At 44.1% G+C, this 21,075-nt stretch overlaps 3 protein-coding genes across 3 annotated transcripts; 2 read left to right on the top strand and 1 right to left on the bottom strand.

Moving 5' to 3' along the window:
* The first annotated feature begins 829 nt into the window (after window positions 1-829).
* On the top strand, window positions 830-20,518 carry HIGD2A (HIG1 hypoxia inducible domain family member 2A). Its single transcript, XM_044450943.1, has 4 exons — window positions 830-836; window positions 17,763-17,767; window positions 18,404-18,610; window positions 20,040-20,518. The coding sequence occupies exons 3-4, from the start codon at window positions 18,466-18,468 to the stop codon at window positions 20,204-20,206; spliced, it is 312 nt and encodes a 103-aa protein (XP_044306878.1). The 5' UTR covers window positions 830-836; window positions 17,763-17,767; window positions 18,404-18,465; the 3' UTR covers window positions 20,207-20,518.
* Window positions 6,487-11,094, top strand: ARL10 (ADP ribosylation factor like GTPase 10). The gene is made up of 4 exons (XM_044450940.1): window positions 6,487-6,678; window positions 7,898-8,066; window positions 8,493-8,668; window positions 9,281-11,094. The coding sequence occupies exons 1-4, from the start codon at window positions 6,487-6,489 to the stop codon at window positions 9,455-9,457; spliced, it is 714 nt and encodes a 237-aa protein (XP_044306875.1). The 3' UTR covers window positions 9,458-11,094.
* On the bottom strand, window positions 12,683-18,180 carry NOP16 (NOP16 nucleolar protein). The gene is made up of 5 exons (XM_044450942.1): window positions 17,998-18,180; window positions 15,244-15,358; window positions 14,393-14,462; window positions 13,476-13,582; window positions 12,683-13,082 (listed from the first exon to the last, which is right to left on the bottom strand). Exons 1-5 carry the CDS (start codon window positions 18,102-18,104, stop codon window positions 12,939-12,941), a joined length of 543 nt encoding a protein of 180 aa, XP_044306877.1. The 5' UTR covers window positions 18,105-18,180; the 3' UTR covers window positions 12,683-12,938.
* Window positions 20,519-21,075: the final 557 nt, after the last annotated feature.

Below are 21,075 nucleotides of genomic sequence, written 5' to 3' on the forward strand. Positions count from 1 at the left end.
GAAACAAAAAGTGGAGGGAGAGATGGCTAAAGTAAACCTAGATCACAAAGTGCTTTGAAAGCAGTTGTCTTCATTTGGATGAAAATTCCACTGATTTCAATTAGATTCATTCTAGGGTAGTTTTTGTCCTTATGAACATTTGCCAGAATTGGAGGAAATAAAGTCAGAAAAAAAATCTTAGTCTTATTGCAGTTTATGCCACCAAAGGAATAAGGTCTTTAAGTGTGCCTCATGACCTTAGTTTCATTCCTTTCTTGTGCAATGTGTATGTGCACAGTATGACTCTATGAGCAATGAGGAAAGGTGGTCAACGCCATGTTGATTGCTGCATTTGGCAAGGCTGCACATGCGTACATTGACCTTCTCTGCCAGTGTCTAAGATGAAACTGATAGCACACCAAAACAAAACATGCTGATAATCATAGGAAAAACAGAAGGAGAAACAGAAGTGTATCCAGTGTTGTGCAAAAATTTGGCCTAGAGGTCAAAAATTAAGCAGATTTACTCACAGAATTCTGTGAAGCCACCAGTCTGTTTATTGCAATACTTCAGTCAACCGATCAGACAACTGTACCCCTGTATATTGTTGGGAAAATCCAATAAATCTTTATACAGAAAGGTTGCTTAGATGTGCCTTTGTAGTATAAAATCCAACCTGCTCCTCTTGCCCAGGAAGAATCAGAATTCCAAGCCAGACTCTTTTTTTGCTCCCTGAAGCATTGTTAGTCATACGTTCCTTTAAGAGACTGGGCCTCTGCGCTTGCCTAAGCAGCTGTTACATTTCCTTGCAAAGTTATTCCTCTGTGGTATGTGGCTCCCAAGGAAAGCTCCTCAATGTCTGTTCTGCTAGCAGCCAAAGATGCTCTGACTGGTTTTTCTTGTCGTGCTGTGATCAGAGTTGCTTACATGTTCAAGCTCACACTCAGGACCTCTAATGATCATGTGCCTTTCTGATTATCATGCCAATGTTCTGTAATCACCAGTATTTGCTATACTATTGTGTTATGTCCCTCTGCAGATTTCTCACATTGTCTTGACTATGAATATGTTATGTACCCATTACTCACTCATCATCTGCCTTGCTCCTGTGTATGTGACTCAAAACCTGTAAAACACTTTGTATATGTTCTGGAATTCTGAAGCTGGTTGGTGTAACTCTACTGAACTGCACTGTTGTAGGTTTGTCTCTGCAGAGGGGTTTTTCCTGGACGTTCTCACCAATAAAACTGCTGAGGTTCCTAAAATAGAAGTCTCCCTGTGGAAACAAGCATACATTCTCACGGGCTGCTAATCCGGGACTTCCTGACAATATCACCACCTGTTAAATATAGAAGTCAAATAGACAAAGTTGCGCTCTTGCTGCCAAAACAAGACCGGGTACAGACTGTGGTAGTGACCACTAATAATCAATATCAGAATCAAAGTAAAGTTGAACAAGATTGTTAACAAAAGCATTGTGCCAAAATATAACCTAACAGCCTTAAAGAATCAAAAATCCACATAAAGAATAATTTGCATTATTCAACTCAATTGAGCATGAGCTAGAAGAACTGTGGAATGAAACCAGGGGCATTAGTTGGGAAGAATGCAGAAAGACAATTCTTGTAGCAAAAAGAGAACAAAAACAAAAACTAGATGGATGAGGGAAGAAACACTCATAACTGCTAAAAACAGACAAGACGTAGGTAACAAATAGAGCAAGAATGCCGAATGGAATTTTTCAGAGACTGTCATGTAGAAACAAAAAGAACTAATACAACAATCAATGCAAAGAAATAGAATAATAAAAGAAGAAAAACAGGCGACCTCTTCCAAAAGATCCAAAGAAATCAAAGAGAAAAATCAAACCTGGGTTGAAGATGCAGAAAAAGCAACAGGAGAATATTGCATCTGACTTGGATAAGATAAAGAAAAAGTGGTAACAATATATGGAAGACAGAATGGGCTGACTCCTTTTGTGAAGAATCCCATCAGACTCCTTTGAAGAAGAACACCATGAGGAAGCTGCAGTATTAGAAAGTTAAATGAAAGCACTTGGAAGGAACAAAACAGGCAGAGTAGATAGGGTACCAATAGAACTATTCCAAGCTGCAGAGACTGAATAGTCCATATCATAACAATAATATATCAAGAAATATGGAAAGCAAAACAATGGCCCACAGACTGAAAACACTCTATGTACATTCTAATCCCCCAGAAAGGAGATGCTAAGGAGTGCAGGAACTGTAGGACCGTTGCACTAATTTTCTGTGCAAGCAAAAAATGTTCAAGGTGTTGCAACAAAGAATTTTATCCTATATGGAGCAAGAAATGCCTGACATCCAAGTCATATTCCAAAAGTAAGAGGCACTAGAGATCTAATTGCAAATATCTGCAGCATCCCAGGGAGCAACAAAGAATTTTAACATCAGTCTATATGCTTTATAGACTACAGCAAAGCCTTTGCCTGTGTGAATCCATAAGAAGATACGGATGGTCCTGAAAGAAAAGGGGCTGCCTCTGTACTGGATTGTTCTGATGCACAACCTGTATTGTGGATAAGAAACTATTGTTATGACAGAATATGGAGAAAGGATATATCTTATCTCCTGACCTGTGCAGTCTGTTCACAGAACATAACATAAGGAAAGCTGAATTAGGAGCAGAAGAAGAAGGAATTAAAATTAGCAGAAGATACACCAGTGAATTAAGATATGCAGATGGTATATTATACTGGCAGAATGCAGCAATTACTTGAAGTAACTCCTGAAGAAAGTGAAAGAAGAAAGTCCAAAAGCAGGACTACAACTGTATATTAAGAAAATAAAAATTGTGACTACAGAAGAATTACAAAACGTTACTGTCGACACTGAAGGAACTGAAATTTTAAAAGGTTTTGCATATTTTGGCTCGATCATCTGTTCAGAGGGGAACCTCTGCCCCATGTAGGTATAAAACAAACTGGCAACCCTGGTAAGTATGCCTTGAATTGCAGTCTAGGGATTGTGCATTGAAAATAGCATTGCCATCTCTAAATAAATAAGTTTTCACAATCCTATATCATAAAATGCCAGTGCAGGTTGGCAGTTAGAGTGATGGACGTGGGAGATCCAAGTTCTATTCCCCACTTGGCCTTCAGGCTCACTGGGTGACTTTGGGCTAGATCTAGCCTAACCTACCTCACAGCATTCTTGTGAGGAAAAAATGAAAAGAAGAATATGTAAATTGCATTGGGTTCCTTGCAGGGAAGTTATAGGATATAAACATAATAAAAAGAACCTGGTATCCCCTATACCTGATGTTAAAGAAAATTGTGTATTGTGAGAGCATCTGACCAAACAAATGAATCTAAGAGGCTTTTTGCTTTAGTAAAATTGATTGTTCATTTGAATGCCTTCCAAAAGACACAAAGGTGCAGGCAATTATTTAAGGACACTCATGGTAGTTTATATTATGCAGTATATTTGAAACTCAAGTATGTCTGGCTGAATTCACTAATAAAGACAAAGCATTCCTGACATGGCTTATAATTATGTGTGAATCCAGGAAGCATGGTGAAATGTGGCATGTCTGGTTACATTGCATCTTGTAAACACCCCTGCCTTGAGCTGTTTTGAGCAAAGGGATGGGATAGAAATCTAATAAATAAAATAATTACTGTGAATCACTACAGAAAAACAGTTGTCTGTTCTAGGGTTTCTGCTTTTCAACACTGCTTGTCACGATGTGAATTCATTTACAATGTCTTAGGAAAATCCAATAAATCTTTATAGAGGAAGGTTGCTTACATGTGCCTTTGAAGGTATAAAATCAAACCTGCTCCTCTTGCCCAGAAAGAACCAGAATTCCAAGCCAGGCTCCTTTTTGTTCCCTGCAGCATTATTAGTTATCTGTTCCCTTCAGAGACTGGGACTCTCCAATCAAAAGAGGTGGCTGCCACATTTGGTTGCAAAGTTAATCCTCTGCAAAATGCAGGAACTTTCCCAAGGAAAATTATTTATGTCCATTCTTCTGTTAGCAGCAGGTTTTTCTTGTCATGTTGTAATCAGAGTTGTTTACATGCTCAAGCCCACTCCCAAGACCTGTAATGATGTATGTGTCTTCCTGATTGTCATGTCAATATCCTGTAGTCATTGATTTTTGCTGTACTATTGTCTCATGTCCCTCTGGAGATCTCTCACTTCGTTTTTATCTATGAATACATTATGTACCCATTATTCACTCGTCATCTGCCCTGTTCCATGTATGTGACTAGAAGCCTATAAAACACTCTGAGTATGTTTTGGAACTTGTAGCTGGTTGGCACACCTCTACCTGGCAGTGCTGTTGTAGGTTTGTACTCTTCAGAGGGGTTGACCTGAGTTTTCTTACCAAAAAACCTAAGGTTTGAGGATCCAGGTGTACATTTCCATGGCTGCTCTTCCAGGAGCCCCTGCCAAATGTTTTGCTCATATTTTCTCCATTTCTGACAGTGAGTTTGGTGGCAAGAGCAGCTGCGGTCACTCCAGCCTCTTTTTCACGGTCCTGTTCGCCTAGCAACAACTGACTTGCTGGCAGACAGGGTGCTGATTGGTTGTCTCTGCGGTCCCTGTCTTTCCTCCAGGTGTGCACCCTCCTAATGCCTGGCTGGATCACCAACCTACCGGCCAGATTGCTGAGAAGCCTGTCCTGCCCATGTGGCACAGCCATGCTGCTGCCTGCTGCTGCCCCCTCTTGTGGGAAGTTGCACTCTCCCCTCTTATATGAAGTCAGCATGACCCTAAAATGCTCTCAGTAAGACCTGTCTGACACACAAGCATCTTTCCAGTGCCAAGTTAAAACTTACTTTTATTCCCAGGCATATGAAGGGCTGTTTAATGCATTCATGTGTAATTGTGTTTGTAACTGATATTTTACAGTGCAATCCTGTACCTGTCTACTCCATAGTGAGTCCTATTGGGTTCACGGAGAGCTCCTCCCAAGTATGTGAGTATAAGATTATTCCAAATCTTTCATTTGAGCCCCAAATCTCTGTGAGGTCATCTGTGCCATCACCCTGCTGTTTATGGAACACTTGATGAAATAGTGGAAGAATAGCCCTGCCGATCTCCCTTCCATCTGATCCCCTTGGATTAGCCAGAAGTTTGCCCACATGGGTTTCTCCTCTTGGCTGTCTCCATTTCTGAGCATGACATTGTTTCTGAAATCAAATGTGCTCCACACGACTGTCTGTTCACCCCATTAAAAAATAGGGAAGTCCTAGCAGAAAGGCTGTTTTAAAAATGTTAGTGCATGCAAAATAGCATATGTGCATTTCTGTGGGGAGGTTTTTTCCCCTGTGGGCCTGAGCCTGGGATCTTTCTGGGACCTAGCATAGCCCTTGAAGTCACTTAACTCAATGAGTGCTACTTCTGAGTAGACACAAATAGGATTTCACTGTTTTACAGAGTTGCTGCATTTCAGGTCTAGCTTAAAGTTTGTATGTTTTAATTCTTGGACCTTTCTGTTGAGAACTCTCAAACAACAACAACAACACACCTCATCTTATACAGATACTCAGAAATTCCATGGATTTCAATGAGATCTACTGCATGCAAGAGATCTTATTCCCTAAATAAGTGTGTTAGATCTTCCTTTTTAGGCAAAGTGTTGTGTGGATTTTAAGAAAACAAAAGACATTCTATATATTAGGGAACAGGGATATCATCATCATCATCATCATCATCATCAGGTGCTAATCTCCTTGGAATAGTTTATAACCATCAAAACCTGATGGATGGGTGTTATATAGTTCAACCTTGCTCAGGCTGGTGTTCTCCAGATGGTTAAGACTACAACTTCCACCATCATTGGCCATACTGACTGAGGCTAATTAGAGTTATAGTCCCAACTTGGGGAAAGTTAATATGGATAACAAACAAAAGATACTGGCTATGCTAGTCTGGGGGAGAGAAAGTGGGGGATCCAAAATCCAGAGTTGGGCAATATCTTTATTAGGACGTACCAAAATACCACAGTGTGCAAGGTTTGCACCAGGTCGGCAGTGCAAAAAACAAAGGCTTCTACCACTTAACCTGATGAAAAATTCTGAACTTGCAGCTATTGCGGACCTTGCTTAGAGTGACGAGGGTAAGTATCCTGCGCAGGTTTAGCCAAAAGAAAAGATCCCACGACTCCCGGCGCTTCGGCAGCCAGCCCCGGTCCTGTTCTCTGTCTAACCATGGATCGAATCGCGCCGCAGCCGCCCCGCTGGCGGGGCAGAGGCGGGCAAGCAGAGCGGGCACGTCCCCTTTAAAACGCCGCGTGACGTCAGCGGGGCCCGGCCTCTTTGCAGTTTGCTGTCACCGGCCGGAAAAATCTGAGGTTCCTTCGTTCCAGCGCGGCTGAGTGGACGCAGCACCGCAGCTGGGCAGGGAGGCGAGCCGCGAGCGGGGAGGGAAGACCGGGGCCCCCGCCAGGCCCGGGAGAGGCTGCGTCGCGGGGCGGCTTGCTCCGCGGCGCGCCCGGCTGCGGGGCTGGCGCTGGCCCATGGCTCCCGGCGGCGCCTTCAGACACCTGAGCCTGGCGCTGGGAGCCGCAGTAGCCGTCCTGGGCTCGCTGCTTTGTATCGCCTGGAAGATCTACTTCCGAGACGTCGGCGACAGCTGCATCGGCGGGAAAGGACGCTGGAAGCAGCGGCTGGAAGCGGAGCTGAGTGAGACCGCTCCGAGCGCGGGCAAGGTGAGCTGCGGCGCGGCGCTCCCGCTGAGACTCGGGACAGATGCTTGGTATCGCCGTCGAGGGAGCTTTTACGCTGCAAGTTTCAGATAGATGTTAGTTATGCAGGTGATTACTAACGCTGCTAGCATGCGTGCAGATCGGAGGCAGTCTTCCCGATTCTATTGTTTGAATCTTATTGCAAATGTGCCACATAGACTCGGGCCAGCATTCCCACAGCTGAGCCGATGTATTCACAGCGGGGGGCGGTAGAGGCGGACTGAAAAACCCCGTCCAGTAGAAATAAAAATAGATGTCGCTCTAGGACTAGCTGACAAATTAACAGGTCAGCAGCTCCAGATGACTTACGCCCAAGCAAGGCTGCAAGTCTCCAAAGTGCAATTGCTGACCAAAAAATGCACAGCTTATTACTAAAATTTAACTTAACCTACTTACTGGAGACTGGAAAGTAGTTTTACAAAATAATCAGGGGAGCCAGGAAATAACAGGCAAGTTAGCCTAATGTCTTTCCTAGGTAAACCCATGGGATGTAGGATTAACGATAGAATTACTGAAATAAAGTTGAGGACTCTGGGACCTATGGGAAAGACACTCAAAATGCTGGGGATCTCATTCTGAAGGGTGGGAAAGGAAAGGAACCTGCCTCCTTTTGTGAGCAAAGCTCACTTGCAGTTTTGCTTTCCTTTGAGAGCTTATCTTGCAAGAGCTTTCAGGAAAAGTGACAAAAAATAAACCTATTTGGAGCTTCACTGAGTCATTATCAAGGGCTGATTCTTCTCTGAGGTTGAAAAAGATGGACTCAGCCACCAGGGAGATCCTCAGGTGTTTCACAGAGTCACTGTTTTGTTATTTCTTGTTACTGTTTGTTTTTAGGTGTTTTGAACTTTATTTTTTCCAGATTTTACATTTGACTGTATTTTTAACCATCTCTTTTTATGGTGCAAACCACCCAGAGTGCTTTGGCTGTGGGGATTTCAGGAAGGGGTTTTCCAAGCCCTGCTTGGAAACGCCAGAGACTGAACATGGAGCTAAGCATATGCAAAGCATGCACTCTCCCTCCATGCTATGGCTTCTCCCAAAAACCAGGTTTATGCACAACCTGTGCATGAAATCTGATGTCACAATCCTCTTGGCAGCTAACCAGCAATGAACCTGTCAGCTGTGAAAGACCTGCTGCAATTGCATCATTGCTTACCCTAATTCCCAACTCTTCTCTTTGCAGCCACATTCCTGCGAGTATCAGGTTTTAGTTCTGGGCTTAGATGGGGCTGGCAAGAGCAGTATTCTTCATTATGTCTGCAGTACAGAAGCCAAGAAGTGCATCACTCCCACTCATGGCTTCAACTCAGTGCAACTGCAGGACAGTGGCCTTCACATGGACCTGTTAGAGGGTAAGTCTGACCATAAGTTCAAGGCACAGGCTGGAACAGAGCAAGTGGGGCGGCCTAGGAATGGTTTTGCATGATCTAGGAAACATGGGCCAGGAGCTTTTTCTGGCCCATCCCACCACTCATGGTAGCATGTTTGGGAAGGGGTTGGGGTAGACAGTGGATAGTGAGAGCCTTGATGGTGAACTGAACTTATAGTCTCCTCTATCAGGGAGAGAGTAACACCTATCACTCTGGGCATTTTTGGTTTTTTTCCATTTGAACAGTGCCTGTGTGGTTTTGTGACAGGAAGCCCTTTAGATTTCAGAAGGAAACTAATTTGAAGCCATGCTTCCCTCTTTAAATCTACCTCACTCTTCAGTTCTTGGCAGAAAACATGCTGTATACACAGCTTCTGTGAGTGTTGACTCCAGTTCTTTGTTATTTCAGTTGGTGGCAGCCAGAATCTACGTTTCTACTGGAACCAGTACCTGAGCAAAGCCCATGTTCTGGTTTTTGTAGTGGACTCTGCAGATGGCCCACGCCTTCACATGGCCCGGCAGGAGCTTCACTGCTTGCTAGCAGAGGTTCCTCAGTTGCCTTTGATAGTATTGGCTAACAAACAGGTGGGTCTCTTGGCATCTTTTCTCTATGAACATTTTCAAGGGTGTGCATTGGTTTTCCTCTTAAAGGCCACACTCTCTTGTAGGTAAACTGTTAGGGGCCTAAATCAGGGGGCAGGACCAAACCCAGCAGCAGGTAGAGCCAGAGCCAAAAGTGAATGGGTGGCTCACCTTTTTTCTTTCTTGACCTCTTTTCTTCCTTCCGTCTCCTTCAGTGCACTGCCAAGGAAAGGGGCAGGTTGCTTTTGCCCTCCTGCCAGAGGTCAGAACTTGCAGCGGGGTTTTGCATGCAGGATTGCATGCAGAAGGCTTTTGAAATTAGAACAGGGCCTGCTAACTGCCCACCTCTGATCTGGAGGCCTGGCTTGTATTGTTGAGACTCCTAAGTCTTCTGGATGGGATTTGTCTGTACTGGTGTGACTAACCATGGTCAGCATTTAGTTCTCAGGGTCTCATTGTCCCGAGTTTAGCATTAAGTGTAATTGTTTTTTCCCACCTCACTTGACATGCCCAACCTTATCAGGTGAAGGGTGGAAGTAGGTATAAAATTCGTAGCAAAATAGGGGAAATGACTTTGGGGGTCACTGCTCAAATGATGGTCTGTACCCATTGCAGGACAAGAGTGACGCACTCAGTGTGGCAGAATTACATGAGGAGCTGGCTTTGCATACCTTGAACGATCAGAGGAAGTTCTTTCTCTTGCCCACAAGTGCTACGTATGCTGGCCTGGCCACTGCAAACAGCGTTCTCCACCTGAAGAGCAAGCTGATCAAACTTCTTGCCCAGACCTGATCGTTCTTCCAACTTCTCAAGGACATTTGAGCCAGATGAACTCTTCTCCGTTACTTTCCTCCTTGCAGCAACTACTTCAGATCCTGCTTCAGCACTGTCCAGGATCTACAGACTCTCTCAACTCAAATAAGTGTCCTTGTTACCTGGATGCTCCAATCCCTTGCAGAAGGGAAGCCCAGCTGCCAACGGGATATTGGATACAAACTCTACTGCTGTGGGTAAGAAGGAAGCAAAATGGAAGCAAAGTCCACTGCTCATGGGGCCAGCACCAGTCTAGGGTGTTATGGGGTGGCTTCTGGCTGCTGTTCATCTCATTTAAAATACTGTCTTAAGGAACTGAAATTTTAATAGATGCACCTTAAAAAAGTTATGGGACCTACTGCTACCACATCCATAGTAACAAATAGGAAGAAAGCACTGAACCTGGCCTCTGACATCTCCTGTATGAAAGGGGTGGAATACTCCATCCCTTGCTATCCTTTGGGAATGTTGGAGGGCTAACTTTGCCCTGACTGCCGTTAGTAGGGAATGGGCTGCACTCTCTCAAGCTGGCTGGAGTAAAAGCTAAGACTGGGAGTTCTTTAGCATCTGGGCAGCAGAACGTGTGTAAGCAGTGATTCTGGGAAATTACCCCAGAGCAATGCTAGCAGCTTTTGTTGCCCCCTCTCCAGGACATTGGGTGTCCTTGTTTAATAGCCATTTCTTGTTAGGCTAAGCATGTTAGAGCAACTCCTACTTGGAAGCAGTTTTACTGCCAGAATTACTTTTGACCCGATCATGCCAAAGTAAAGTCAATTCCCAACAAACTGGTACCCTCTATCCCGGGGGAGGCAACCCGGTGACTTCCAATGTTCTGAACTACAGCCTCCATTATCCCTGGCAATGCCAAGCTGTGGCTTATGGGAGTTGCAGTCCAAGACATGGAGAGGGCACTGACCTACCTACCTCTGTTGTATCTCTCCGATGTGCAATAGATGCTTTCTTGCCCACTGCTTCTTAAACAATACCTTCAGCAGGCCTATGAAGGCTTGCCCAGGGGGAACAAGGAATTGCTGCAGAGAGGGTTTTCGACATCCACACAGGCTTCTGCACTAACTTAACAGAACATTCCCTCTGTTTGGGCTTTTGTTTGATCTGGTTCAGGGGTTATCAAAGTTAGATCATTGGTGTACACTAGGAACTGGAAACAAAGAACAGGCTGCCCTGACATGACACAGGTAGGCGCCTTCATTTGGGCTGCCAGTGACAGAGCCTTTCTGGCAGACTTTGGCCTAAGCAAAATCCTTCCTCTGGAAGAAGGAATAACTCTACCCAGTCACCTGGCCAATTACATGCTCTTTCTTAAGCAATATATTTGCTGCTACCTGGTTTTTTTAGGTGCCCTTTTCTTGCAGCAAGAGAATAGAAGTATTGCCTGGGCTTGACCTGGGTTCCTTTTGCAGAACCCGACAATCTTTTTGTCTCTCTGCACCTCCACCGGTACCTGGCCTTATCTGGTTCTATTATACAATACAGGAAGCTTGGTTCATAGCTAGTGGATCCTAGGCTTCAACCCTCTGGTGGGTATGAAATTGATCTCCAGTTGTTTACATGAGTTTTTGCCTTTTCTGTATCAATAAATGTTGTTACTCTCATTAGAAGGAATGTGACTTTGTGTGCCTCACAGCTCAAGGAATCACAAGAAAGCAGCTTCATATAGTACAACTGCAGCTGCCAGGAAGGGCAGAATTCAAAGGCTCTTAAGGTCACTGATCCACACTGTGCAATAAACTCCACCCAGAACTCAAAAGTTAATCACACAGAAGTGACAGAAACATGGTGATTTTCCTTTACGCCTTTATAAAGGCAATAGTCTCAACTCATGCTTACAGATGTACAAAAAGGAGACAATTCACCCTACTGTAAGAAAAATAAAGAGGAAAAACTACAGCTTTCAGACTGGTAGTTTAACATAATTAAAAAAACAAGTTTCTCATGGGAAATAATTATACTCGTTCAAGAGTAACTGAAAACATTTCAGGAGCCATATATCTTTGGCCCAAGGATGTACTAGAACTTCTAAGTCAAACAGAGATGGTAGAATCCTAGTACAGTGGTACCTTGGCTCACAAACGCCTCAGTTCACGACCAAATCGGGTCACAAACAGAAATTTCATAAAAATTTTGCTGTAGGTCGTGAACTCGGCATCGGGTGACAATCGCGAGCGTGCCCGCCTTCCCTGCCCAAGCGTGCCCGCCCCTGCCCCCCACACGCCCACGATCGAGCCTGTCTCCCCCCACCCCCCCGCAGGATCGCTGGGGTGGGGGAATAATGGCTGCAATGTTTGTTGTCACTTTGCTTCACATTTTTGTGAGTAAAAAAACAGTTGCAGAATGGATTCACCTTATTTACATTGGCCCTTATGGGGAAATTTGACTTGGCTCACAACCAATTTGGCTCACGACCAGAGTGCTGGAATGGATTAAGTTCGTGAGCCAAGGTACCACTGCAGTGCCTCCAGTGGATATTATGATTCCTCCCATAAACCTAATTGGCTAATGCCTGTGGGAGGATTACCTGGCTTAGTCCAGTACCAAGTGGAGCACCTCTTCGTGGACCCAGCTTATTAGCTCCCCAAGCATCTGCACAGGTGGCCTCGTCTTAGTATCACTAAGCATAATCAGCATTCTTACCAACCTGCCTCCTCAGTGCCATTCTTGCAGCCAAAGAACATTTCCCTGAGGCTTGTATCTATGTCACTGGACAAGTTCACACATCACCCTGCAAATAGCTTTGCAGTGCACAAGCTGTTAATGAAGCAACCCTGAAGAAATGACAAACTACTGGGCTCTGAGTGCATTATCTCCCATTCCTTGTCTTTTGTCTTCCTACGGCTATCTCAAGTGAAGCTCTCCACTGCAGTTTCCCCGTTTTTCTTCTGGAGATCACATTTCACAATTGGAATTGTCCAGGAAACACACTGGAAGGGCTGTCACTGGTTTGTGACTGTTTAAAAAAATCGCACCCCCAATGTGTGCATGTAGTCAGGCTGGTATGAGGAGCTGCAGAGTTCCAAAGAAGTTTGGGTTTTGACAGCCACACAGAGTAAGTATAAGGGCTCACGGCTGGCAAAAGGGACACTAAGCTAGTGACAGTTGCTCCACCATGCAGCTTGATCAAACCTACTGCTTTTTGGTGCAGCAAGCAGAGGCACTGTGTCCTATAACTATGTTTTGTTTCTGGCACAAGAGTTGGAAAATAGTTTATTTCGAATAGGATCAATCCAAAACCAAAGGAAATACAGAAGCTGAATGCAGCAAGGGCTTTCTACCGGAGCTCTTGTCCATATTCCTATCTGCATAGACATTACGCCATCTTTGCCTCAAAGAACAGTTTATATGTGCCAAATGTCAGTTCCTGAGCACCAGTCACTCGACAGCAAGACAGCATCTATATCAATAAAAGTGTGGCTGCTTCTGCCAACTTCTTTAGGAAATAATGTCATTGTTCCTCCATCTTTTCCTGCTGTAAAGAAGCAGTGAATGCCTGGTATTCCTCAGGATAGAAGCGTTTATATACATTAATCTTCCTCTTTATTTGCTTTGGTGTGTCTTGGTAATAGTTCTTCTCATCACGAGCCATGGCCTAGAAAGTAAAGAGAGGAATGAAGGCTTGAAAGTGCAGGGAGCAACACCTATTAATTACCTCAGAATGCCTCTCACACCTGGAAAACAAACAGTTGACTTAATGGCAAGCATCAGGCAGAGGCCGTACAAAGAGTGACCAAAAAAATCACAGGAGTGCAGTCAGAAAGGGAAGATATATTCAGAGAATGGAGATTACAAGTAGTCATATATCCTGTTGGGCAAGAAGCGGCATACAGGCCAGCACAGCTGGAGAGGCGAAGCAAGAGGATGGGCCATGAGGACATACAGCTGTTCAAGGTGTTTGGAAAATGGGAGATAGGATTGCTTGCAGTTGCAAACATTTGACCCAGAGCTCTCAGCCTCCTGCAGCTCCTAGAAAAAGAGGACCTACCTTGTAGTTTTCACCATGGTTCCGGATCATGTGTTGAACATAGTCTATAAGGTCCCTGGAGAGAGTCTCTGACTTCTTTTCTGGGAGGCTGGCTTCAGCTTCCAACTCTAAGCAAAATGAAGAAAAGGTAAGAAGGCAGGGAGAACTATTTGCTCACCCCGAAAGCCTGTTGTAGTAGAACAGCAGTGGCTAGACTGAACCAGTAGATCTGCTAATACTGTGTTCTAATAAATATCTTATCCTAAATCCTAATATTTACTTTGGCTGATTTTGAAGCTGGAACATTAAATCCAGTTGGTGTGGTGACAATATCAGGGGCACTGAACCCCTTTCAGTCTGAGTGCCAAATTCCATTCCAGAGGACCTTTTGGGGGCTGCATTCCACTGACAGCTGGGTCCAATGGCAAAGAGGGTGGGGCTAAAAGTGCAAGAAAGACCATCCTGTTCTGGCTTACAGCTTTTACAGCCAGTCACCAGTATTTAAGAGATGCATTTCAACCTTTCGGAATGGAAGTAAAAACTGTAGAAAAAGCCAGGAAACTCCAAATGATTGATGGTCAAGTCAAACAGAGAAAGGCAAAGGGAGCTTAAGTCATGTGGCCAAGCCATGCTCTATATGCAACAGGCACAAATCCATCTTTGGATTTTAGGAAAAGACAGGAGGGTTTTCAACAGAAGCAGTAATTTACATGATACAACAACATATAAACTCTATACCATAAAAGCTATGCTGGGTATCTTGAGTGTCCACCTGATAACGAGAGCTGCCAAATCCAAAAGAATTGCGTTTAATTTGAATGGGACAAATTGAAAGGCAACTGAGGCTCTTGGGAACTACATTTCAGTACTAGATAATGGCTACTGCTCTGAGGCATTAGATCCACACTGCAAACTGCCAGTATGAAGGCAATACCAACCATTTAGGACATATGGCTTCCGCACATGTTTCTTCTTTGGCTCCTGCCCATCAACTTCCATTTTCATCACCTGTAGTTTAAAAGATGTTGTGTTATACACAAAGACTTCTATCCATTGCACTGTATACCTTTTAATCTTTAAGAATTTTACAGTGTCACTGGCTACTTGCTTAATGTTATCATGCTGCTTTATGTCTTTTGGGCAAATGATCAGCCCCATTCCACTCAACTTGTCTTTTCAGTAAAGTACTAGTTTTATACTTTAGTCAGATCATTATTTCAGAGAACAAGCTATTGATGGAATAGCTTCCACAAAACAAATGATCACAACCCTTTATCTTTCAGGGTAGCCTAAGATGTCGATGTGATTGTATTCCCTTCCAAGAGCACCACAATATGAGTATAAATTTTTATTAGATTAGATGAAATACCAATTCAGAAACCAATCAAAAGTTATCCACCTCCCCGCCTGATCCCTCTATTGTTTCAGCATGAAGGCAAAACAAGTTTACAGAAATCTAAAGTCTCACATTTTTGTACTTTCCTCAAAGAAGTTGGCCTAATAAAATTACATTTAGTTAATCAATCTCTCTCTCTCTCTCTCCCTCTCTCCTGCGTACTTGCATCTTGCCACATGAAATCCGTTAGAGTTCTTGTTCATGCTTAAATATAGCAATTTTTCATAGGATTATTTTTCAGCTTTTCATGCAGTTTTCATTTTACACACACTGTTTTGCTAAGATAGGATCCATCACCAATGAACTGATATCCAGCCTGACAAATGGCTGAAACTTGACTTCCACTTTCCCAGTTGATTTAAACAACTCTCTTTGGAGTTCACACACACGTACCTGTTGTATTCCCTTTGGAATAGGAATAGCCCTGTTTGGGTCAACAGCAAGGCCCATTTCAGCCAAGTTCTGTGCTACAGATTTGGACCTATCCCAGGCATGTCGGATTTGGGAACTAGAAAACAGTTTAAAAAAATTAATGACAACAACCCTTTTCATTAACACGATGCATCCTTAAAAGGGCTTCTCCCTGTTTCCAACAAGAACTGACACACAATTGCAAAGCCAGCCAGGACATTTTGCTGCCTGATGTAAAGAAACAAATTTCACTCTCCAGTCAAAGCACATACCACCTACAGCCAGTCAGGTTATTTTGGTAATTGTGGGATTTTTTTTTTTTTTTTTTTGCCTCAAGTATCTCTCCCCTTTCCTGGAAGTAAAAAGCACAACACTAAATACAATTAGCTGCTCTTTCATGATACCAAAAATCAGCTACTTGAGGTGGCTAATAAAGCGAACTTACCACTGAGGGAAAAAGCAGTGCTTATTCTGGTTTAAAGACACCTGGCTAAAGAATTCCAGATTATTATATATTATTCTGAGATTGATCCTGCATCTCTTTAACACAAATATGTCTTGATTCCTTTACCTTTTAAAGCCTGTTTGCCTCTTGAAAGTTTTCAGCCTTGAAAAGCAAGTATGATGGTGCCACATCTGAAGCTTCCAGCATAACTTGGCTGAACATTATCATATAATTTCTGACCTACGAGGGGCGTTCAATGTATTCTCGGTATCAGCATGAAGAAAAATAATAAATTGAAATAATTTTTATTTTTCAAGGTAATCCCCCATAACTTAAATACACTTATTACATCTAGAAATTAACTTTTCAATTCCCTATAAAAAAAATACTCTTTCTCCTTGTCTAAAAAATGCGCGTTAATTGCCGCCTTGAGCTCTTCACTGTCGGAAAATCACTTTCCACGAAGATCTTTTTTTAAATTCGAGAATAGGTAGTAGTCACTGGGAGCCAGATCCAGGCTATAGGATGGGTGGTTTATTTCTTCGAAACCACAGTCTCACACAGCAGCCTTAGAGACATGCGCCGTGGGAATGGGCACGTGGTCGTGAAGAAGCAACACACCTGTGGTCAGTTTTCCCCGCCTTTTTTCTTTAATTGCTTCTCTTAAATTACGCAGAGTGGTTGCGTAAGATGCTGCGTTTATGGTTTCACCTTTTTTTGTGTACTCGATCAATAAAATTCCCTTTGAGTCCCAAAACACTGTGGACATGATTTTTCTGGCCGATGGAGTGACTTTGAATTTCTTCAGAGGGTCAGCACCTTTTTTACGCTACTGCATGGACTCCTGCTTACTTTCAGGGTCATAGGGATGAACCCAAGTTTCATCTCCAGTAACAATCCAGTCAAAAATACTCAATGAATCTTCACCACAGAGCTCTAAAAACTCCCTACAGCACTTGACTCACATTTGTTTCTGAGGCACCATGAGCATTCGCGGCACCCATCTTGCACAGACCTTTGAAAGGTTAAGATGGTCATGAAAAATAGTAAATATGGTACCAATGGATAGGTTTGTCATCTGCTAACATTTTGATTTTTATTCGGGTATCTTCCAATACACGTTTCTCCATTTTTTTCACATTTTCTTTCACAGTGGCAGTAACCGACCGGCCCGCCTGAACGAGGGTCGTCTTCAATGTTTTCTCTGCCCCTTTTAAATTCACTTGACCACTTCTGAACAATAGATAATGAAGGTGCAGAGTCCTGGTAAACGGCCACCATCTCTTTGTGAATGATTTTTTTTACTTTCTCCTTGTTTTGTAAGGAACTTAATCACAGTGCGGTGATTGATTTTCTTCAACATTGTCGCATCAGTCATTATGGTCGTCTTTCACTGAGGATTACTAGGAAACTAATGATCACACTTATTTGAAATTTTGCATGTATACCCTCAGATAGTGTCATTAGCTAATGAAATAATTAAATTACCCACATCAATAGCAAATCAACCTGATACCGAGAATACATTGAATGCCCCTCGTATTAACACACCTTGTCCTGGAAAATTTCCAATGGCAATGCCACTTAGTTTGCTTGGCAGTGGTTCAGAGCAAATCCAAAATAATTGACAAGATCCAGCAAAATTTCCACATATCTCAATTGAACTACCATAATTAACAGGTGGTCTAAGTGAAATACATAAAAAAGGTTTGTGCCCCAATTCTGGTCCCTAAAAATGACACATGCTGCATACTTTGACTGAGTTACAATTTTGGGCAATACAAAATTGGTGTCCGGCAACAGCAGGGGGTTGGACCCGATGGCCTCCACGGCCACTTCCTACTATTCTATGATTCTGTGAAAACCGTAATAAATAAAGACTATAATGAAGTATGTGCTCTCACCAGGAGCCGCGGAAAGAACTAACACAGGTTACTTTCCCCAGGCTGAGAGTGCAATCTTATGCGTATCTGCTAAGCTCCCCTGAACTCCCCTTAGAGCCAGGTAAGTGTGTACAGGATTTCAGCTTTAACTTCAGTGCCTGGATAAACCGAAGCAAAGGCGATCAAAAGATAAAAGGATCTACTGTTTCTAGACGGATGCTCAATCCTTTGGCCCTAGCCTGCCGGCCCTGCGACGGCTCCAAAGCCTCGCCGGTATGTTCCAAACGTCTCAAAAGGGTCGGGCGAAGGGAACGACTGAGCGCCCGACGAAGGGGGGCCGCCCAAAGCGTGAAGCTCCCTTCCTTGGAAACCCGGCGGCCGCTTCGCTTCTCTCTCTCAGCCGCTCACCATTTGATTCGCGGTGCCGCGCGCTTGTGCGCAGCCCTATTCAGCTTCTTCCGGTCCACATTATAGTTGTACTTTTGCCGCCGGTTCTTTCCCTTGGCTTTCGGCATCGCAGCAGCTCCTACACCGACCGGACGGCCGACCAGCCCCACGCGGCTCCTACAGCAGGAGGAGGCACCTACGCAGCACAGAGAAGCCCCAGGACCGGGTCGCAGTGGCTGATAGGAATTATAGTTCTCCTTGCCCAGACCACGCGGTTGAATCCCTACTAGAAAGGCTTTCGGTGGACTACATATCCCAGCAAACCCAGGGGGACAATCCGCGCCCGAATTGCATGCTGGCCAGTTCCCGGTTCTTAGCTATTGGCTACAAGGGCATCTCCCGGCGCCGCCATTTCCGGTGGCTGCAGAGAGTCAACGCAGAGGGAAGCCTGCAGTCACCTTGTTTCTTGGGCTCCTGACGCCGGGCACCATGGCTCAGGGCCCGCCGCCCCCGTTTGATCCCAGCCGACCCCCTTTGATTGAGGGCTTTAAGCCGACCGCCTTCAGATTCCGCGAGGAGAGTTTTAAAGACCGGTTCGTCCGCAAGACACGCGAGAACCCCCTCGTTCCCATTGGTGAGGGCTTGGGAAGGAGGCTGAGGGTCTGGAAGTGGCTCCACTCGCAGATCGCTGATCAGGAGAGAGGACAGCGGGCTAAAAAGGATTGGGAGGTTAGATGGGGGTGTTTGTTTGATATGCCGTGGTTCCCGCTGCGCTAATTCAGGAGGAAGCAACCTGATGTTCTCCAGAAGCTTTGAAATGCAGTTCCCGTAAGCCCCAGCCAGCATGGCCGATGGTCAGGGATTATGGGCAGTGTAGTCCAAATAATCAGAATGGCACTAGGTTGTCCTGTCTCTCTTTTAGTCTAGCCCTTCTTAATTGGTAACGATTCAACAGAGAACATGTTTCCCAGTATGGAATATGCAGTATTAGCGAGCTCTTTGTCTACTGAATGGTTGCCTGTTATGTAGCTTTTGGAGGTGCACTTCTGTCTCCAGGAGAAAATCTAGACAGGGAAAATAAGTTAAACTTTAAAGATGGCCTTGAGTTCTGGGGATTGCAAAGCTAATCAGTAGTTCTGTGCAAATAAATAGTCTCCGTGCTTTTAGCACCACCCCATACGCAAATGTTACAAATGAAGCTTTTCCTGGCATGGAGAGAAATGCAAATAAGTTTACTGACTAAATCCTTGCCCAGAATATTCTCAGGAGGTATGGATCCTGGGCCAGGCAGCCATTGCAGTAAGGAGGAAAGGAAAACATTTCAGTAAGGAAAGTTGTAATGAAAGTTGCTGAAGTAGGAATTGTAATCTAAATTTTGAGTCAGATGGATTGTTTGGCTGGAGAGTTGCTGATGAGGGGGTGGATAAAATCCCAAGGGTTTTTAATAACTTTCATTAGAACAGTATCCTTAAATAACAGGTTTTTAAAAATCTTGTGTGAGCTCTTGCTCCACCTATAGCAGGGAGGGGGAAGGTATAGCCCTCTGGTTGTTCCATTGCAATTCCAGTTCTAACATCCCTCACCATTGCTGTGTTGGTCAGGATAACTGGGAGTTGCAGTTTCCTCACTTCTGCCATACACAAATAATTATCTTGATTCCCTGTGTAATCAATTTTAACCATCTAGCTAGAAAGTGTAAATGTGATTACTTAAGTCAATTATTCAGTACATTTACCACTCTGCCTGAGTGGGGAGCACCCATGCAGCTTGGATCCCCGCCCCAACCCCATTTTTGTATGTTGAAATGCTGCAAACGGGATCTAATAGTTCTACCACTCTGACTCTTTTAATTAATAGAATTCTTGTTGGTCTTTACCTTGAGGTCTGTTATAGTATGGGGGGTAATTCAGCATTTGAGCAAAGAGGAGCTGACCTGAAAGAAAAGAACCAAATACTTGTGTTTGAACTGAGGTCTCTTAAACCAAAGCCAGCTGTCTGTTCACAAGACCACACAGGCCTCTGTATCCTCCTTTTGATGCATCTTCCTCTCGTCTTCCTCTTAGGCTGCCTTTGCACAGCAGGAGCCTTGACCTACGGGCTCATCTGCTTTTCGAGAGGCAACTCCCGGCAGTCCCAGCGGATGATGCGGGCACGTGTTCTATCTCAAGGCTTCACTGTTGCAGCCCTACTGGTGGGTGTGGTGGTTACAGCCCTGAAATCGCGGAAGTGACCATGCCACTGGTGTTCAGGAACCACTGACTATCCTGCGTCCTGCAGGGTAGGAATGGGTCTGTCTGCCCTGAGGTGGCACTCACTGCACCTTGCAAAATAATGTCTCAGTGAGACATTGAAAGTGATCATCAGATAGCTGCCAGAGTGTTTTAGGTTTTACGATCCTCTTAATATATTGATTCACCCTTTTCATGGGTGTATACAATTTTTTTTGTTCCCTATTAATGTACTACCCTTGTTGTAAAGTCAGCTTTGCTGACTAGACCAATATCTCATAATACCTGGCATCAATAAAGCTTATTGTAAGTGAGGTTTTTATTACTTTATGGGTGATTTTATTGTTCACTGCACAAGGGAAATGACACACAATGATTACAGGAGCTCAAGGTTGGGTGTGACAAGCAAAATATTTTTAATGTTAAGGAATGCTAGCATTTCTTGCAGTTTAGGTTACTCTTTTTGAAACATAGTCACTCCCATAGTGAAAGGTAGGGTAGATCACGTACCTTTTCCATTCCGTCTGGGTAAATTGCAATTTCTTCCTCCAGCGATTGGGACATCAGCTGGCTATCCAGATGTCAGTTGATTGCAGAGCTTTCACCAGCCCTAATGAGGATAGCAAATGGTGAGGGAAGTTGCAGACGGACAAGTTCTGGAAGGCCACACATTCCCCGTTCTTTGTCCTATCTGGTTCTCCTTGCTGTCCTTGCACATACGAGTTTCCATGTTTTGTGAGTTAACTTTTGCCAACTGGTGTCGCTTCATCATGTATTCAAGTGAGCTGCTCACTGGAAAGGGAGGACATAAGGAGACCATGTGCACACTGGGTCAAATACTCATGTTACTTAGGCTGCAATCTGAGACCCA

The sequence above is a fragment of the Varanus komodoensis genome, unplaced genomic scaffold, assembly GCF_004798865.1.
Source record: "Varanus komodoensis strain SLA01 unplaced genomic scaffold, ASM479886v1 scaffold6_1, whole genome shotgun sequence".
In the NCBI taxonomy this organism is placed as follows: Eukaryota; Metazoa; Chordata; class Lepidosauria; order Squamata; family Varanidae; genus Varanus; species Varanus komodoensis.